Genomic DNA, 18,734 nt, shown 5'->3' on the forward strand with positions numbered 1-18,734 from the left:
ACTAGAAGGAGAAGAATCTCAATTTTTACTATAGTCATTTATTATTATATATGTTAATTACTTTTCTTTGTGTCCAAATAAAACATTACAAAATTCCGCTGTGATTCTATTTAAGAAACTTTTGGTTTTGGGTTTTTGTGTTGCTAACGTCCCCACACACAGTAGAAATTGTATTTAATGGTAAACTTTGGTTTTGTTGTAAACATTGCATAGCAAATGATAAAATACTTTGCCGACATATTAATTACACTAAACATACTGAGTACAATGTTGTAAAATAAGATTTTTCTTATTTAATTATATTATTCACTGAAAAATTTCATGCAGACGTTAATTTCTGAACGCAGTGAAAACTGACCAATCAAAATCAGCCAACGCTGTGCCGGCAAGTGTCATCATCGGCATCATACGTGTATTTTTCCGGTCCTTGTCCTCTCTCTCTAGCTCTGCATACTTTTCTCAGCTCGAGTTGGACGGCGAAGAATCGCGCACGGTTTTACACAAGTGCCGATAAAAATTCAAAGATGCTGGGATCACTGAAAATTGTATTATTATTAGGTGTAATTTATTTATGTAGAGCCGCCGAAGAAGATGTGTTGGAGCTTACAGATTCCGACTTTTCGTCGGTGTTAGCTCAACATGACACTGCCCTGGTCATGTTTTACGCACCATGGTGAGTAATTAATGATTTATCGTAACTGTAAACTTATGAATGGCGTTTAATGGGTTGGTTGTTTGAATTGCGTGTGTAATTGTTGGTTAGGTGCGGTCATTGTAAGAGATTGAAGCCTGAGTACGCGGTTGCGGCCGGCGTGCTAAAGAACGATGACCCCCCTGTCGCGCTGGCGAAGGTGGATTGTACCGAGGGCGGCAAGAGCACTTGCGAGCAGTTCTCGGTGTCCGGATACCCTACGCTGAAGATCTTCAGAAAGGGAGAGGTCTCACAGGAGTACAATGGCCCCAGGGAGTCAAGTAAGTTCTAGAATATATTATCGATGTTTTACGTGGCCAACGACTTTTTTATGTTAAGTGTTTGTAGGCAGATTGTTAATTATTGTTTTAAATATGAAGATGGAAAGATATTAAATTACAGAAACATTTTGTTACTAACAATAAGAAACAGGTGCAAGATTAACTTATTATGATCTTTTTACATATCTTTTCTGAAGTTTCTTAAACTTATTGACTCTATACCCACAATTTCAAAAATATCTTACTATTAGACTTTAACAAGAATACCCTCATACTTTTTTTATAATTAAAATAAAATTTGCACATTTAAACTAATTGGGATAAATGCTTATTATTACAATACAACTTTGAACTTGACCTTCATTCATCAAGCAGAGTTCAGTTCATTTACCAGACACTATAATAAACAAACCCAATAAATTGTGTGAATAGTTTCAACAACTGGAACTCTATAAATAAAATAGGTACCTCACTTTAACTTTATAAGAAACAGCACCAGTTTATGAATCAGACTAGAAACTTTTTGGTTGAGATGTCAAAAAAAGGTTGCAATAAAATATGGTATTATTGCCATAGCTTAATAATAGATGAGTTTCCTCTTAAAGGAGGAACATGATGAACCAAAAAAATAATGTTATTATGACTGATAAAACCAGTTATATATTTTAATTTCCTGTTGTATTGATAATATCCCACTGATTAGGGATGGTTTTTACTTATACTAATATTATAAAGCTGAAGAGTTTGTTTGTTTGAACGCGCTATAGTTCGGCCATTCAGAGAATGCGTTCCTGACACGTCGCGATTGAACTGACGACGTAACTTTGCAATGGCGTTGCAGTTACGATAAAAATATTTTTGCTGGTTGTTTACCGTTTTAACAATTGAGGAGCATTAAAACAACATTATTATATCAATAATCAATGAATGTTATTACGTCGTCAGTTCAATCGCGACGTGTCAGGAACGCATTCTCTGAATGGCCGAACTATAATCTCAGGAACTACTGGTCCGATTTGAAAATTTCTTTCAGTGTTAGATAGCCCATTTATCGAGGAAGGCTATAGGCTACTTTTTATCCCGGTACGGGAAGTAGTTCCCACGGGATGCGGGTGAAACCGCTGGCAGAAGCTAGTTAGAGATAATGTTTTATCTTATGCCCAATCAGTATCTGAGTAAATACTTTGACTGAAAGAATACAGAAAATCTTCCATCTAGTTAGAAGGGAAATTAAAGTAATAGTTTTCTAATCTATAGTAAACTACTTTCATTACTTTTCTTGATTAATTAAGATGGTTTCTTAACAAGCTTGTTGTGATAATAGTTATCTTCTTATCACTAGACTTAATTTTGTTAATCCATCATTACAAACCTTTTTCATTATCCAGCTAAAAGTCATTGACCTGCGTTACTTCAATTACCAAACCTAAGTATATGTTTTCCCCTACAGACGGTATCGTCAAATACATGCGCGCTCAAGTCGGGCCCAGCTCCAAGGAACTCAAGACTGTTGCTGACTATGAAGCATTCCTGAACAAGGAGGAAGTGGTCGTCATTGGATTCTTCGAGAAGGAGACTGACCTCAAGGGTGACTTCCTCAAGACTGCTGACAAGATGCGTGAAGAGGTCACATTCGGTCACTCCTCTGCCAAGGACGTGCTTGAGAAGGCTGGATACAAGTAAGTTAAACTTTTTGTTATTACCTCTCTCAGCAAAACATTTGAATACTGGCCAGTATTCTAGAAAGAAAATTGTTAAGTAGCCCTTAAATATAATTATGAAATGGAAATTCATATTTAGAACAAGTATGCAGCAGTGTCCTCATTTAATTTTTATAGTGTTTTGTACTTATTTGAGTACATATAATATTTATGGCATTCGGTAAGCCTATGCTATTATTCATGGTATTTGTCGATACCTTGCATGGAAACATGCAACAACTGGTAATTTATGCTGCATTTCCGTCACGACATATATACACGTATGTACACATATAGATATATTGATAATATATTTTTAGCATAATATTAAAAAATAAAAGCATATAAATTACAATAGGATTTTAAAAAGAAATCAATCATTCACAAATCATCAATTCACTATTAATTTGATATTCAAAAGAAATTAACACTTAACAATTTTACAAAGTACATATAAAGTTTGTAAGTTATTTAGACAACTGCTTATTATAACATTATGTATGTCTATAATGTATATGTACACAGGTGTTACCGACCAAGCAATTTTTTTTAACTTTTCATGCATTATAGAATTTATTTATGACATTTCAATTGATAACGACGCCGATAATATTTGTTATCAACAGTTATGTGAGTTTTACGGACCACTTTAAAATGTTTAACTATTGTTAAAGTTTAGTTTAACCGTGTTTTAAAGAGACATACATTTTATTTCAATACAGGATGCACATGGCATTTTAACTTTATTTAATAGTTAAAGCTCAACATTTTATTACGTTAACAAGCCCTCCCCTATGCAACATTACATAAATCAAAGGGGAATATTCTCATCTAAACAGGACTTGAACATACCTGTTATGGTTCTTTTCTGTACGTCGGTTAAGCTATGAGATATAAAATATTGTCCCAATATGCAATTCCCTGCGTTCAAAGTAGGTAACTAACTTCCCTATATGTTGTAAAAATTATGTTACTGCTAAATAATTACCCAATAAGAAATCATGTAATTCCGTACAAAATAAGTTTCTAAATCGGAAACAAGCCATCCTTAGTACGTAATTTAAATTAATAAGTGTGAAACTGCGGCAAATTGCATCAATGTCGGTGAAACGGCTGCAAATGATCCTCATCCGTGACTTGACACGTCATGTATTGATATGATCGTGTGTGTTGTACATTGTAGACTCCAGTCATAATAATAATGTTCATGCAGACCTGTATTAGACACATAAATTTATGGAACAGCTTTTTGAAAATTTCAGTTTATATAATAACAGTTTATTTATCTTAATCCACTGTGGATTAAGATAAATAAACTGTTCATTCATATATTGTTCAGTCTGGTATCCGACTCTCTGAACTAAGTTTGTAACTAAGAGGGGCTGGATTTTTCTCATAATAAAATATCTTTAAAAATAAGTCTACTTAATTAAAAATCACAAAGTTTCAGACACATAAAAGCTGAAAAGAAAGCCAAAAGATACTTCACGCTACATTCCTTTTACGGTGTGTTTAAAACTTTTACCAGACAACATTTAAAACCACGTGTATGTTTGTGAGTGGCTTCCACAAACTGGTTTACACGTACGAGACAATTTACGTTAATTCATTTACTTGTTGATTTCATATCTCGTTGTAGCTTGGTATTGATTAATTTACGCCGGGTTATATTGACTTTTTGTGTATTCATATTATTGCTAGATAGGTACTGATCATGGTTGTTTTCGTTTACGGCTCATAGAGGTCAAGAATAAAAATAATTTAAAGATTTTTTCTTGAGAAACCTTTTCTGGCATCCATGAAAGTTTTAATTGAATATATCCTATAAGGTTCTTCTTATTTATTTTGTAAAATGACTAGCTATTTTTTATCTACCTTTTGTTAAAACTACCGCAATAGGTACGTTGCGTGCGGTCATGTAGAAGCAAGTCGATAAAAACGGATTTGTTTTGAAACCGTTCGAATGTCACAATTACCGTGACGAACGATTAACAATTTTGCACGTTTCACGTTAATTTGGAAACGTTAATAAGCTACCTGCCACCTACGTAAGTTTATGGCGTTGTTATGCACCAGCCAGCTCTACTCATAACAGAGAAGGCACTATACAATAAGTACGTATTGTATCGTCACCTTTCAGTAGCTGTCATCATTATACTACCCTAGGTGTGCATAGGTTCCTCAAAGTGTCAGCAAACCTCAGTGAGCCGAAGCCTGCCGGGCTGCGGGATTTTCAAAAGGGTTACCGCGGCCCTGGTACATAAAGGGCTTTAGAAGGAACATAGTGGGTTCTAGTCAGTAAGAGTATGACACTCTCACGCTGCACCCACAGCGAAAGGAGGCTCATGTGAACCCACCAGTAAACAAAAAAAAACGGTGTGCAATAGCTTTCCTGTTATCTAATGTTATTTGCAATTTGCTCAGAATCAGGTATATATTATACACCGCACACAGCTGTTAATGACCAACTTATTTTTCAAATCAAATAAAATGACTTTGTAAAAATTTTAAACACACCATGCCCCGGTCATCGACTTTAGATTTTAAACTTTTAGCACCTAATTAGAGATGTTGATTCACATACTAGATTTTCCAAAAACCAACATGAAAATGTCATAGTCGGTCTAAAAGCCGTTTTGACACCATAACAGTTGCATAGTCATGTATGTAGTTACAGTTATGTACGATATGAAACAACACAATATAATTTATTTGTTTCATTATCATGTATTATTTTTATCTTTGCGGCATAGGACTCCTCTACTGGACTAATCCGATATCCTTCGGGCCTTAGACGCATCTATACTCCATCTGAATAAGCACTATTAAGACAGAGCATCAATTTACTCTGTACCAGAATGTTTTCAATAACTTTCCTTACTAAAAGTAGTACATAGTACATTATAAACTACTTGAAATGTTAATTATATACACTTCCGGACACATCTATTGGCCCACCTTAGAGTTTAGGTTTCGATGGCCCCTACCGAAATATGATTGCTAGATTGAACAAAAACTGTTGATGCAGTTTTAAACCTGATACATTTTACCTTCTTTTTCGATAGTATTGTTTTAAATTTGAATTCAGAATACCATACGACATGGAGCTACGCCTAACAAGTCGGATATGCGCCTTGTTAAAGGCAATTGATTTTTGAATAAAAAACATGTTTTATCAAATAAAGGTTTAATTTAATAACGCGTGTTGCCTCTATGGGCATCTACCACAGCTCTCATACGATCAGGCATAGAGTTTATCAACCGCTCTATGAAATTTTGAGGGATCATCTCCCATTCCTCTTCTATGGCAGTTTTCAACTCCTGCATCGTCTGGGTAACTGGCTGACGAGCCCTAACACGTCTTCTTAGCTCGTCCCACATGTGCTCAATGGGGTTCATGTCTGGGCTTCTGGCTGGCCAGTCCATAACTGTCATGTTCTCATCCCGAAGATATTCCCTGACGATGTCGGCCGCATGGGCTCTTGCATTATCATGCATAAAAAGGAAATTTGGGCCCACATAGTCCGCGTATAGTATCACTTGAGGTTCTAAGCACTCACGAATGTACCTTTCAGCATTTAATGTTGGCAGCCGTGGTCCTGTAACAACCTCAAGTTGAGTTTTGCCGCTCGTGGATATACCGCCCTAGACAGTCCATGAGCCACCGCCATAAGCAACCCTCTCTTCAAATCAGCATTGTGCGAAACGCTCTCCCTTACGTCGGTAGACCTTCTTCCTTCCATCATTGCCATGTAACACGATTGTAGACTCATCAGAAAAGAGTACACGGCTCCAATCTTGCTGTGTCCAATTTAAATGACTGCGTGCGAAATGAAGGCGTGCTGTTTGGTGGGCTCGCGTTAGTTTGGGCCCATTAGCTGGCTTGTGTGGTACCATATCGCGTTCTTTTAACCTTCTCCGAACAGTTCGAGCGCTCACAGATACTCCGTGGAAGTCGCGAAGTTGGTTTTGTATCTCAATGGAGGTAAGGTGACGATTGCTCAAGCTGGTCGTCACGATGAATTGATCCTGCCTGTCAGTTGTGACCCGAGATCGTGGCCTTAATTGGCGACGAACAAAGCCGCCAGTCTCTAGGTACCTCCGATAAACATTTCGGACCGCAGATCGACTTAAATTAAGTTGAGCACTCACGTTTCTTTGGCTGTGCCTGGGCTGAATAAGTGCCACAGCTTGGGCGGCGACTTTAGGTGAAGTATCCATAGATTATTGATAGAACCTCACCTTAATGTTAAGAATAAGTAATGTTTGTTGTAAAACCAAAGATATCAATCACTTTTTCAAGAATTAAATCCAAGTAAACCAATAAAAACAAAGTTTTCTTAGTGTTCGCTTGTTTGATATCAACAAACAGGCTTCAAATTTTTTTTTTTCTCTTTAAATTCTGTGTTCGAAATTCAAAAAAAGACTATTGAATCAAATTGTGAATGTGCCAGGTACAAAACTGCATAAAAACTTTTTGCTCGACCTAATATAAAATTTTAGCTAGGACCAAACGAAACTGAAAATACAAGGTGGGCCAATAGATGTGTCCAGAAGTGTAGTTTACTAGCTTTTGCCCGCGACTTCGTTCGCGTGGAATAGTGACTTCCGGCAGATTTTTGGTTTTACCCACATAGTTCCCGATCTCGCGGGATTTTTGAGAAGTTCCCGCTCCCGCAGGATGAATTAAAACAATAACATGAACCGAACACGTGTAATGACACCATTGCGCGATTAACGCCATCTATCTACGGAGCATAGGAACAGCTCGACATTTGACCAATAGATGGCACTGTATGTCCGTAATAATTTTTATTTTTTATTTTTATTTTTTGTAATAAAAACTATCCTATGTCCTTTCTCAAGTTTCAAACTATGTCTGTACCAAATTTCACACAAATCGGTTCAGTAGTTTAGGCGTGAAGAAAAGACAGACAGACAGACAGAGTTACTTTCGCATTTATAATATTAGTTTGGATTTATTTCTGAAACAGGAACGACGTGGTATTGTTCCGTCCCAAACGCCTGCAGAACAAGTTCGAAGACTCGTCCGTTGTGCACAGCGGAGACACCGAGAAGTACTCGCTCAAGGCTTTCATCAAGGAGAACTTGTAAGTGTTTACTGTGCTTATTGTTTGTTTATGGTGGAGAAATTATGTACTGTTGTTACTTTATGGAAGATGCTTTCTTCATGTTGTGACTTTATTTGAGGTAGCTTCTCCAGCAAAAACTTGTAATCTTAATCGGCTAACCCAATTCCGAGCTATTAGTATACTAATCCAAAATTAATAGATTATGAAAAATATTAAGATGAAAAATTAGATTTTGGAGCCCCAATATTTCGCCACGCACATTAGGGTGGATCAAAAAAAAGTGTTTTAGTTTTTTTATAATAACGAGAATATGCTGTAATTATGAATCATTTGTGACCCTGTCGCACAAGTCATTGTAATACAGCACAATCAAAAAAGAATTAAAAGCAGAATAAGAACATCCAACTTCACTCTATAACTAAAACAAAACTAACGGTAGCTATAATTCCTCAGCCACGGTCTGGTGGGTATCCGTCAGAAGGACAACATCCGTGACTTCACCGACCCCCTGGTGGTCGCGTACTACGATGTCGACTACATCAAGAACCCTAAGGGCACCAACTACTGGAGGAACCGTGTGCTCAAGGTACGTGTACCAATTATCTATGCCAGGTATATTCTACTTATAATAATAGCAATGCTGCAGCATCAGAACAAGAATTTATTATAAGTAAATATTAGTTTTAAAAAACTGTATGTTTGTATGTTGTAGTAATATGTCACAATGTTTGTTCTAAAATGGCTGCACAGGTCGTCATGAATCAGTGAAATAGCTAATCACAGACAAATAGGTATACAAACCTGATAATTTAATTTATGAAAATTAAGGGCTTAGTGATGTAGAAGTATGTACTACATAATATGTAATGAAGTCCCGTTGGGATTAGCGTGCGGGGGTAAACATGTTAGTCAATCCAATTTTTACTAAATAGTATATACCTTCGTGTTACACAAATTACACACGTAGGGTACATTAGAAATGGTAGTAATCTGCATAGCAATAGAAAACCAACATTTTAAACAAGAAACTTGTGAATTAAGTTCAATAATACGTTTAATCAGGTGTACTAATTTCATGGTTTACTAGCTATGATTTCGATACGGTGGTTTTATCGAAATAGTTTAGCTTAGAAGTGTTGTAAAATAAGGGTACAAGTCTTTATAACAAACCATAGTTACTATAGTTAGGTAAAACAATTAATATTCCGTCTCGTGGAAATGTCTCGATTTCACTCGCGTCCCGTGGAAACTACTGGCCGCACTCAGATAAACCGTAGTATGATACGTGGGGATAGTGTACCTTTCCAACAGTGAAAGACTTTTTTTAATCAGTTCAATAGTTTCAAATTTCAGAGCCTTTAGAGGCACGTACACACAAAGATATTCATTTTTATAAACAGCCTTTCTTAACCCTCCATTTCCTTCCCCCGCAGGTCGCCAAAGAACTGTCTGAGGTTAACTTCGCAGTGAGTGACAAGGACGATTTCACCCACGAGCTTAACGAGTACGGCATTGATTACGCTAAGGGTGACAAACCAGTGGTAGCCGGACGTGATGCTGATGGCAACAAGTTCGTCATGTCTACTGAGTTCAGGTAAATGTTTAAAGAAAAAAATACGCTAAGAAACCCTTTTCCAAGTATGTATGTGTGTGTGACGCTGAGTGAGACCAGTGTTTTGAGGCCCCTGATCAACCCAGTTATCTGGGCAGCTTGTTACTCGTTGGTGAAAGTAAAGATACGGAAAACGAATCAATCAATACAATCATTTTATGTAGTTAGGTCATTTGATATAGGTGTTACACGCGTATATTAACTGCTTTGAAAGTAAGCAGAGGGAAGTGTACAGTGAATGTTTGCATTTATAAATATTAAAAGTAAATTTAGTTTTAGACTCAAAATAACTCGCAATTTCTCGCGGTGCGCGCTATATCAGAATAAAAATTAAATATGTAGGTTTTATTCTAAAATTACTTACGAATGTCTGGAAAATAAGGTAGGCCGAAAAGCCAGATTTGTCCGGACATATCTGCATGATTGTACGCCTACATACGAAACGTAATATGGATTTTAAAAATAAACCCGCAACCGCATGCATATACGAGTATCTTGCATGCTTACTTCATACAACAGACATACTCACATTTATGATTACAAAACATGCGTAAGAATACAAAAAGCCATAAAAACTACTTTCTTTATCAGTAGTCAAGTCGATAGTGCTGTAACGACTATACTCAATTCTTTAATGCACTATCGCTAAGCAATTTATGCCCATTATGATTGTCTTTACTGATGTCCATTACACATAACCAGAAAGGACACCTATTATAATTAATAACCTGAGATATACTCGGAAGATCAAAAAATAAAATCGTTTTTAGCAACTTAACCAACGATCCTTAATTTTATTAATTGACTAAACCTGGAATCGAGCCAAAACTCCAAAATAACATGGCCACACAGTGCATAAACACTTGAAATATAAGATGTGCATAATTCCAATGTTTATGGAACTGAATATTTTTATGGTCACGTTATCGTCGGCCGTTGTTTCGTGCGATTGTTTCACGCCCCGTTAAGTTTGAAAAGCATAACTTGAAAAATGATAAGCAGGCGACCTACTGCTCCTTTTAAACTGTGTTGATTGACTTTCGAACATCTGAATACAATAGGGACAGGAAGTTAATGTAATTCCCGCTTGTTGAATGGATTATGCACGCTTTTATATTTTGGAAACATCCATGGTCTTAAACTAATAAATCTAATTCATGGTAAAGGCTGTCAATGTCCCATATTATTTTTGTCACAAAGTCCTGGGGAATGAACGTGATAGATATAAACCGCGATAAAATACGTAATTTTGATGAGTTTTTTCTCCTTGTATAAGTCGGGCGGCGATTGAAAGTTAGTTATACACAAAACAACAAACATAAAAAAATCTTGAATACTTGCTACACCAACCAGTAACACACAAATGACTTCACTATGCATCCTAACAAGTTTATCAACATCTTACAGCATTGAGAACCTGTCGGCCTTCACAAAGGACTTGCTTGACGGCAAACTGGAACCATTCGTCAAGTCTGAAGCCGTTCCTGAGAGCAACGATGGCCCGGTCAAGGTTGCTGTGGGCAAGAACTTCAAGGAACTGGTGACTGATAGTGGAAAGGATGCTCTGATTGAGTTCTATGCTCCCTGGTGTGGACATTGCCAGAAACTTGCTCCCGTGTGGGAGGAACTTGGTGATAAGGTAAGCTATAATGAATTAGTACAATTAAAATATATTGCAGTTCCCGATTTGGCAATAAAATTGTATGAATCATCAGCTATTCTCAAAAACTATGATGTTTGATACTGTTTAAAATATAACTCTGCAAAATTCTAAGTCTTGTCATTGGTATGACTAAGGTTAATAAATCATTTTGTTTTGCACATGAATAAACTCGTGAATCAAGCCATAGCTGGTCACAATAGCAATATTAATTGCAACACTTTCACTATGACTCATGATGAAAGTATATTGTGTCAAAATCTTACTAAAAAAAAAATATTTTTTTAACAGCTGAAGAACGAGGCCGTAGACATCGTGAAGATCGACGCGACCGCCAACGACTGGCCCAAGTCACAGTACGACGTGTCCGGCTTCCCCACCATCTACTGGAAACCCGCTGACAACACCAAGAAACCTGTCAGATACAATGTAAGTTCATATGATGACAGAAATTTTATGGGAACCTAAGAAATACCACCTCTGTTTATTGATGAGATCCTTTTGTACCCATTGCAATTATTTTTCCAAGGATACATGCTTGCTTTTGTATAAAGCAAACATAAAGGACAATGCTATTCTTTGTATGGAAGTTGGGCTCAAGAGTTGCCCACAGTAACTGCATAGTGTATTATGTTCCATAGGCTTATAATAGGTCCCAGACCGAAATATTTCGAAATCTATCCCGGGAGTCCTGAGAAAAACTGGTTTGACTCTTATTCAATATTACGAAAAACATCCTTACGAACTCTTAACTATTCCACTTTTATTACCTTAATTGAAATGCATTATAATATTAATCGACAAATACGAGGTATTGAACGAGAATTTTTTTTACCGACTTCAAAAAATGGAGGAGTTTCTCACTCAGTTCGTTTGTATTCTTTTTACGTAAGTACGTGCATATTAACTCCGTCGTTTACCAACCGATTTAAACAATCATTTTATTGTTTGAAAGGATTTACTTTCCAAATAGTTCCTTTGTTATTCGGTCCAGGGTCTGGTGATAGAAACCTTAAAACAATAGGGAACTCTCGGAAATTGTAAGCACATATCGAATAAAAACTTGTCATTCGGGTATATGTCTCCGACACCACAAAACTGTGGAGGTTAAGACCTGACCTGCCGATGGAGACGACAGTGAGACGAGGGAACTCCTCAACGGTAACTATTTACTACCTCGTGTTCGAGCTTATTTAATTCGTCCTGATAAGATTTTTCCATTGCCATTACGGATATTAATTGCATGACGCTACACGAACTTAGGACTGATTGTAGTAGATAGAGACTGAAAAGCAAGAGAAACAACAATTACCTTTAAACGTCTATTTCTGTTATTTTATCCTGTTAACAGTGAAACCACTAACTATCTGAATGTTATTTCAAGAAAAGAAGGTTGTTAGGTTTGTGGCTGCTTAAAATGGCTAGCTAACAATGGCTGGCTAACATGAGAACCGGTTTTTCTCTTGACCTCTGGGACCGATTTCAAAAATATTTGGAGTCCGTCTTAAGAGTGAAGTAAAGAACCTATTCTAACCATTCCCACTACTGGGCAAATGGCTTGGGGTTTATAAAGTGACTGTTCAAGTTTAACATTATAACCGGTTTTTTTCGGGACCTCTGGGACCGATTTCCAAAATATTTGGATTTCGTGTTAACAGTGCAGTAAAGAACCCATTTCGACCACTTTCACTACTGGGCAAATGGCTCAGGCTTTGTTAAGTGACTATCTATGGAGAACATTTGAACCGGTTTTTCTCGGGACCTCTGGGACCGATTTCAAAAATATTTGGATTCCGTGTTAAGAGTGAAGTAAGGAACCTATTTTAACTATTCCCACTACTGGGCAAACGGCTTGGGCTTTGTAAAGTGACTGTTCAAGTTGAACATTAGAACCGGTTTTTCTCGGGACCTCTTGGACCGATTTCCAAAATATTTAGATTTCGTGTTAACAGTGCAGTAAAGAACCTATTTCGACCACTTTTACTACTGGGCAAATGGCTCAGGCTTTGTTAAGTGACTATCTATGGAGAACATTTGAACCGGTTTTTCTCGGGACCTCTGGGACCGATTTCAAAAATATTTGGATTTCATGTTCAGAGTGCACTATGGAACCAGTTGGAACTACTCCCACTGCTGGGCAAACTTTGAGCCCAGACCCTGGCATTGTCCTTTTGCTTTGATTAATCCTGCATATTTAGCAGAAGAAATCTGTTTATTAATTATGTTTAAATGATTATATTCTCTAAATACCTACTCATAATATATTTCCAGGGTGGCCGCGCTCTCGAAGACTTCGTGAAGTACGTCGCGGAACAGGCTTCCAGCGAGCTGCAGGGCTGGGACAGAAAGGGCAAGCCCAAGAAGGAAGAGCTCTAAACAGTTGTGATGTAAAACTTTCCATGAAAGATCTGTGTGCGAGTGGAGCGTGAATGTGTGAGTGACCGTTCAACCACTGACATGTCAACTTGTCATATCCACCCAGTTGTCAACAATCATCCAAGTTAGACGTGTTGGTTTTATAAATCTATTTTAGATTGATCTAAATACAGTAATTTTGAATGCATTTCTTTATATAGTGTCGGTGGAATTAACAAATAAATTAGGTTGTATTTATAAGTTTTGTGGTTTTATTTTTTACCTGAATCACTCCCTTCATTATGATTAACATGGTGGGTAATTATCAATAAACTTTGAGTCCTATGCAGGTCTTAAAGATTATAAATAGTTACGCCTATACACTAGTAACACTATTTTAGGAAAGCTTATTTTAAGAAAGCTCTATGTCCATCAGACAACATTACATTTATAACAAGAAATCAAACCAAGCAAATAACATAAACTATATATTCTCCTCTTTCCACCTTTCTATCCACTCTACAATAGTTTGCACATTCTGTTGCAACTGGTCCTCTGTGTCGTTCTGAAGCTGTGTGACTATCTCTGGCTTGTATGAAGACTGAGCCTCCTCCAATAGTGTTTCAAATATCTCACACTGGACATTATCTTCTAGCTTCTTGCCTGTGTAGCCTCTGCAAATAAAAGCATTAGTTTTTAGAAAAGTCTGTGTGTAATAAATTGAAATCAATAATGCTGTATACTCAATTTGAGTAGGCACTTAACTAGACGTAATTGTAATCCTTATAGGACTTTTACACAAATACACATTAAAACAAATAAACTACTGCTAGAAATGATTCTATTAATTAGGAATGCTTAAACTGAGTTTTTAAAAAGGATATTTTATCAAGATCTTTAGATAAGTGCCTACTCAAATGAAGTATAGTTAGAGATGAATATTAATATGCTAAAAATATACACTAACCTGGCTGTGAGTCTATCAAACAGTGTTGTGTTGTTTGTTCTGATTACGAACACACCATCAAACCATCGCTCTGGGAAAAAGTCACAGCCGTGGTAGTCCACTATGTTACCACCTTTGGCCATCATACCTTCCATGATATCCAGTAGCTGGAAAAATATAGGATATATTGTTTACTTGTAAAACAAGTTATTTTTTAAGTGGCAAAACAGCTGTGGACTTACTTTAGAATTACTCTAGAAGAAACTTATTTGGGGGCTTTAAGACCATAAAATATACAACGGTGAGTGCGTATAATGGAGATCAGGTGGGATGTAATAAATGCCCCGCGTAACGGGGCTCCGTCGACTATGGACACCCCGACTTAGGGCAACCCCGACTCGGACAGGCTAGGTTCGAAGGGGATGGCGGGGTCTTGCAGACCCCGCCATCCCCTTCGTGGTTATTTTTTTTTAAACCACCCAGAAGTAGGAGCCCCGCATAGCGGGGCTCCGTCGACTTTGCCTTCGTTTACAATGACCTTCAGTGCTCATTTTCAGGTGAACCGTTGGTCCTAGGCAAAAGGTGCCCAGATGGTTTTCGTCTTATTTTTAAGTATTCTATACGATAGAAATAAAAAACTAGACATTTTCAGAAATTTTCATTTTTTATGAAAAATTTTCTAAGTCCCAAAAGCCTTGCACACCCTTTGCTACACACTAACCAAAACTTACCTTGTCCTCATTCAAGAATGGGCACTGATACTCCGGGTCATACTCATCTAAACAACTGTATTCTTCAGCTAACTTAGAAACTTCGCGCCAAGTGAATTTCGTCCTGTCAGCCAGCATGCGCGACAGGGTCGACTTGCCTACTCCGGGTGTACCTACAAAGTATTAAAATTAAATTATTTAAGTTCACAAACTAAGTAATAAATATCGTAACCCACACACGTGGGTTAATTTTACAAATCAAAGATACTATTGAATTTACCTGTAATCAATATGTTAGGTACGCTTCTCGTGGTATTAGCCATGTTCACTTATCCTATTCAAATTGATATTTTCGGAAACAATAGATCTCTTTATTATTTTTTGCTCCTAAACCCTAAAAATTATGGAGCACAAACCAGCACAAACTCCGGTTTGTTTTGACAATTATTTTAATAAGTTGTCAATGTCAAGTCAAACGCCTACATTTCTTTTATAATGTCGTAACCACACATACGCTGTAGTAGAGGTGAGACAGTAGCAATTAGCAATCACAATCGAGATTTTGTTTTACGGTTTCCAATGATCAGTATGAGCACATTTAATTTTTGTTCTTCAGTCGTAAATATTATAAGACTTACGCTTACGTATTTAAGAAAATTATTATAAAAACAAAACATGTAAAGTTTTCTGTGACATGGTGACATATGCTACAAAACGAAATATTTATGAAATTATGGGATTGGAACGCTCTGTGACGTAACCAACATAACCTCAAAATTTCTGCGAAAAATAATTATAATGAAGTTTTGTTTTTATTTACTCCATCAGATCTGTTTCTGTAACTAAATTATGATCCGCATTTATAAACCCAAAGGGATCACAAAAGGCCAGATAGCTTTAGTGACAGTACTGGGAGTATTTAGTGGAATATACATCTGGAGGCCCCTATTTGACGAGTACTACAAGAAGCCCAAGGTTGAGCCAGCAGTTATTGGCGAAGATAAATAATGGAACACGTTAAAAGATGGTTTAAAACCTCCAGCCCTCTTATGAAGATGTTGATGGCCATATCCTTAACATCAGGAATGGTAGTTATACATAGGACTTATTACGCTCCTTACGTTAGACGTCAAAGGTACAGGCAAGCAGAAGAGTGGGCTAACATGATAATGGAGCAGGAGGAGGCTGGAGAAGGCGGCTCTAACAATATATCTTATTAGCTATTAAATGATGTAAATAGTACCTAGAATAAAAAGTTAAATAATTTTGCGTTTTAGTCATTTTTATTCACCCTAATTAAATTCTTAACCCCTATTTAATCCACTACATAAAGAGGTAATCTACTTACAAAGCGCCGGGCCTTGCGCTTATTCTAGTCACGGACTGTCCAGTGTCCGTTTTTGCCAAACGGTTGAACTCCTGCCTAGCACCTATTCTGAAGGCATGCAGGCAGGCGATCTATGTGTGAAGGAAATTGGCTTCCTATTGCCATTTGTTTGACATTAAGAATTTTGCTGATAACTTTTTCCTCATAACGGCTAAGTGCCTATAGGGTTTTTTCCCAATAGGGTCTGCATGGGTAGTTACCATGTGGTAAGATCAAGCACAGTCTTACCCTTGCACTTTTATCCAAAGTACGTCTGTGTACGTATCTATAGGTACATTACATACAGAAAAATCAGAACATTTAAAGTCAATTTTTTTATCAATCTATAGAGCAACAGATTTAAATAAAATAAATACAACGAGAAATCGCACGACGAATTGATCGACACGTGGTTTGCAGTTCGAGGTAGGCGTTTTATTATAACCCAATTTTCCTATAACCACATGTAATCAGTATAAGAGCATTTGAATCCCAAAATCTTTATCCTATTAGCTAAGTACCTTAACCTTAACCCTTTCAAGATAAAATGCCTGAACCGATTGAGATGATTTTTTTTTATTTGAAATTTAATTTGATTTAGAGGTACTTAGGTAGGTACTTACTAAACGCTGGAGACAGTCGAGTTTAATCCAATTTCGCAATGTTCCCCTAGGCCACCGGAATCAGATTCCATTCGTTGGCTTTCCAGGAATAATATTGTGCCATTGTTGCCGATTACTTGAAAGTCCCACTTGGAGCTCTTCCGAATTTCCAATTGCGAATATGTTACGCAACTGCCGCAATGGCCATGTGAGTAAGTTATATTGGCGTAGCTTTATAATTTACATAATATACTACATATAGCAACCGCGCCTCTAATTTTTAAGGTCGCGGTCATCTACCTGCTATCGAACCATTATATCGCCAACCGCGTGAAAGGGCAATGACCCTCTAGATTAGACGGGGACTTAGGAATAACATTATTGATCCCGTTGAACACTAAATATTTACTCACCGCACTCTGATTTGTTAGTATAAAACTATGAAGGCTCCTACACCGCGTTGCAATTTCCGATCCTCTTATCAAAATTCAATGTTGTGTAACACAACTGAAAGACATGCCTATTTAATTAAGTGACTAATATATTTGTTTGCTTTCCTATTGCACAATTTGTTTGCCTATAAAATTGTAAGCAGAAAAAATATTCTTAAAATTTGAGAAAACCAAGTAGACTGCGTAGACAGATATGAGATTACAATCAATTATGTTGTTAGGATTTACACAAGCTCAGCTCATCAATGACCTAACTAAATTATGCGCGTAGGATTACAGCAGAACCCACGCAGTACCCATCTTATACAGCCTGAAATTTTCCAGGAAATTATATTAGACACCATGACCTTTTCATTCAGCTTTCATATACCAACCCACTCAATCTGTCCGCGTCACAAACGTCTCTGGTAAACAGGATTTAGTACCTACCTACTCCTGCAAATTAACATTTACACGACAGACTATCCATGCAAGTAACTATTTAAAATTGTTACCTAGTAAAAATTTAACCAATAGCTATAATAGGACGACGGATTTGGGTATTGCTTTAACTATACTAGCAGGCACGTTGTGAGCAATGTGTCGCCACGTGAGATCACAAGAGCTAGACTTCAAGACACGTGTTCATGACGTTTACTTACGCACAACATTATTGCAAGAAAATTGAAAAGTACTGAAATATTTATTGCACAAATAACTACCTACTTTGATCAATCATTAGAATAATTACAAAATCAATCTTAATTTCGGTATGGGCACTATAGTAAGCTAGTAACATTCACAACAAAGGTAGTCACTCGCATACATAGCTAATTCTTGTAAATATGACGCACTTTACATACTTGGTCGTGACGTAGATACATATTGAGGTGATTCACCTCAATTGATGTTTTCAGAAATTAGGGTCAATTCCCACTGAAAGAGCAGCGGCCGGCAGCGGCCGGCAGCGGCCGTAATTGCAAGGGATTGAGCGCGAGCGCGGCGGGCCGCGCGGCGCCGCGCTCTTACGGCCGCTGCCGGCCGCTGCTCTTTCAGTGGGAATTGACCCTTAGAATAGGTCAGAGATTTTATACATGTACTTAGTGTAGGTATCTACCTAAGTCTACCATCTAATCTAAGATAAAGTTAACAGTGGAAACCCTAGTCACTAGGTATTCTTTTATCACAACCACCCAGGTAGGTAACTAATACCGTGGCTATTTCTTGAGTTCGCTATTTGCAATCGTACAAACGATTAAAAGTAAGAGCAAATAAAAAAGCTGTAGT

The 18,734-nt window shown here is 37.2% G+C and overlaps 2 protein-coding genes across 2 annotated transcripts; one reads left to right on the plus strand and one right to left on the minus strand.

Moving 5' to 3' along the window:
• Positions 1-409: 409 nt before the first annotated feature.
• Positions 410-13,653, plus strand: LOC124630207 (protein disulfide-isomerase A3). Its single transcript, XM_047163973.1, has 9 exons — positions 410-673; positions 764-972; positions 2,423-2,651; positions 7,667-7,783; positions 8,219-8,351; positions 9,199-9,359; positions 10,785-11,016; positions 11,329-11,466; positions 13,309-13,653. The coding sequence occupies exons 1-9, from the start codon at positions 525-527 to the stop codon at positions 13,411-13,413; spliced, it is 1,473 nt and encodes a 490-aa protein (XP_047019929.1). The 5' UTR covers positions 410-524; the 3' UTR covers positions 13,414-13,653.
• Positions 13,654-13,867: 214 nt separating this feature from the next.
• Positions 13,868-15,484, minus strand: LOC124630214 (adenylate kinase isoenzyme 6 homolog). Its single transcript, XM_047163984.1, has 4 exons — positions 15,329-15,484; positions 15,070-15,221; positions 14,360-14,505; positions 13,868-14,066 (listed from the first exon to the last, which is right to left on the minus strand). Exons 1-4 carry the CDS (start codon positions 15,369-15,371, stop codon positions 13,877-13,879), a joined length of 531 nt encoding a protein of 176 aa, XP_047019940.1. The 5' UTR covers positions 15,372-15,484; the 3' UTR covers positions 13,868-13,876.
• Between the last annotated feature and the right edge of the window lie 3,250 nt (positions 15,485-18,734).

This window comes from Helicoverpa zea, chromosome 1, assembly GCF_022581195.2.
Source record: "Helicoverpa zea isolate HzStark_Cry1AcR chromosome 1, ilHelZeax1.1, whole genome shotgun sequence".
NCBI classification, from domain to species: domain Eukaryota; kingdom Metazoa; phylum Arthropoda; class Insecta; order Lepidoptera; family Noctuidae; genus Helicoverpa; species Helicoverpa zea.

Excerpts from the sequence above, each read along its gene's own strand:
- LOC124630207 (XM_047163973.1), top strand. The coding sequence starts at position 525 with ATGCTGGGATCACTGAAAATTGTATTATTATTAGGTGTAATTTATTTA. Across the intron at positions 973-2,422 it reads CAATGGCCCCAGGGAGTCAA|ACGGTATCGTCAAATACATG; the intron begins GTAAGTTCTAGA and ends TTTCCCCTACAG. Across the intron at positions 8,352-9,198 it reads GGAGGAACCGTGTGCTCAAG|GTCGCCAAAGAACTGTCTGA; the intron begins GTACGTGTACCA and ends CTTCCCCCGCAG.
- LOC124630214 (XM_047163984.1), bottom strand. The coding sequence starts at position 15,371 with ATGGCTAATACCACGAGAAGCGTACCTAACATATTGATTACAG. Across the intron at positions 15,222-15,328 it reads ACCTAACATATTGATTACAG|GTACACCCGGAGTAGGCAAG; the intron begins GTAAATTCAATA and ends AATACTTTGTAG. Across the intron at positions 14,067-14,359 it reads TTTGATAGACTCACAGCCAG|AGGCTACACAGGCAAGAAGC; the intron begins GTTAGTGTATAT and ends TTTTATTTGCAG.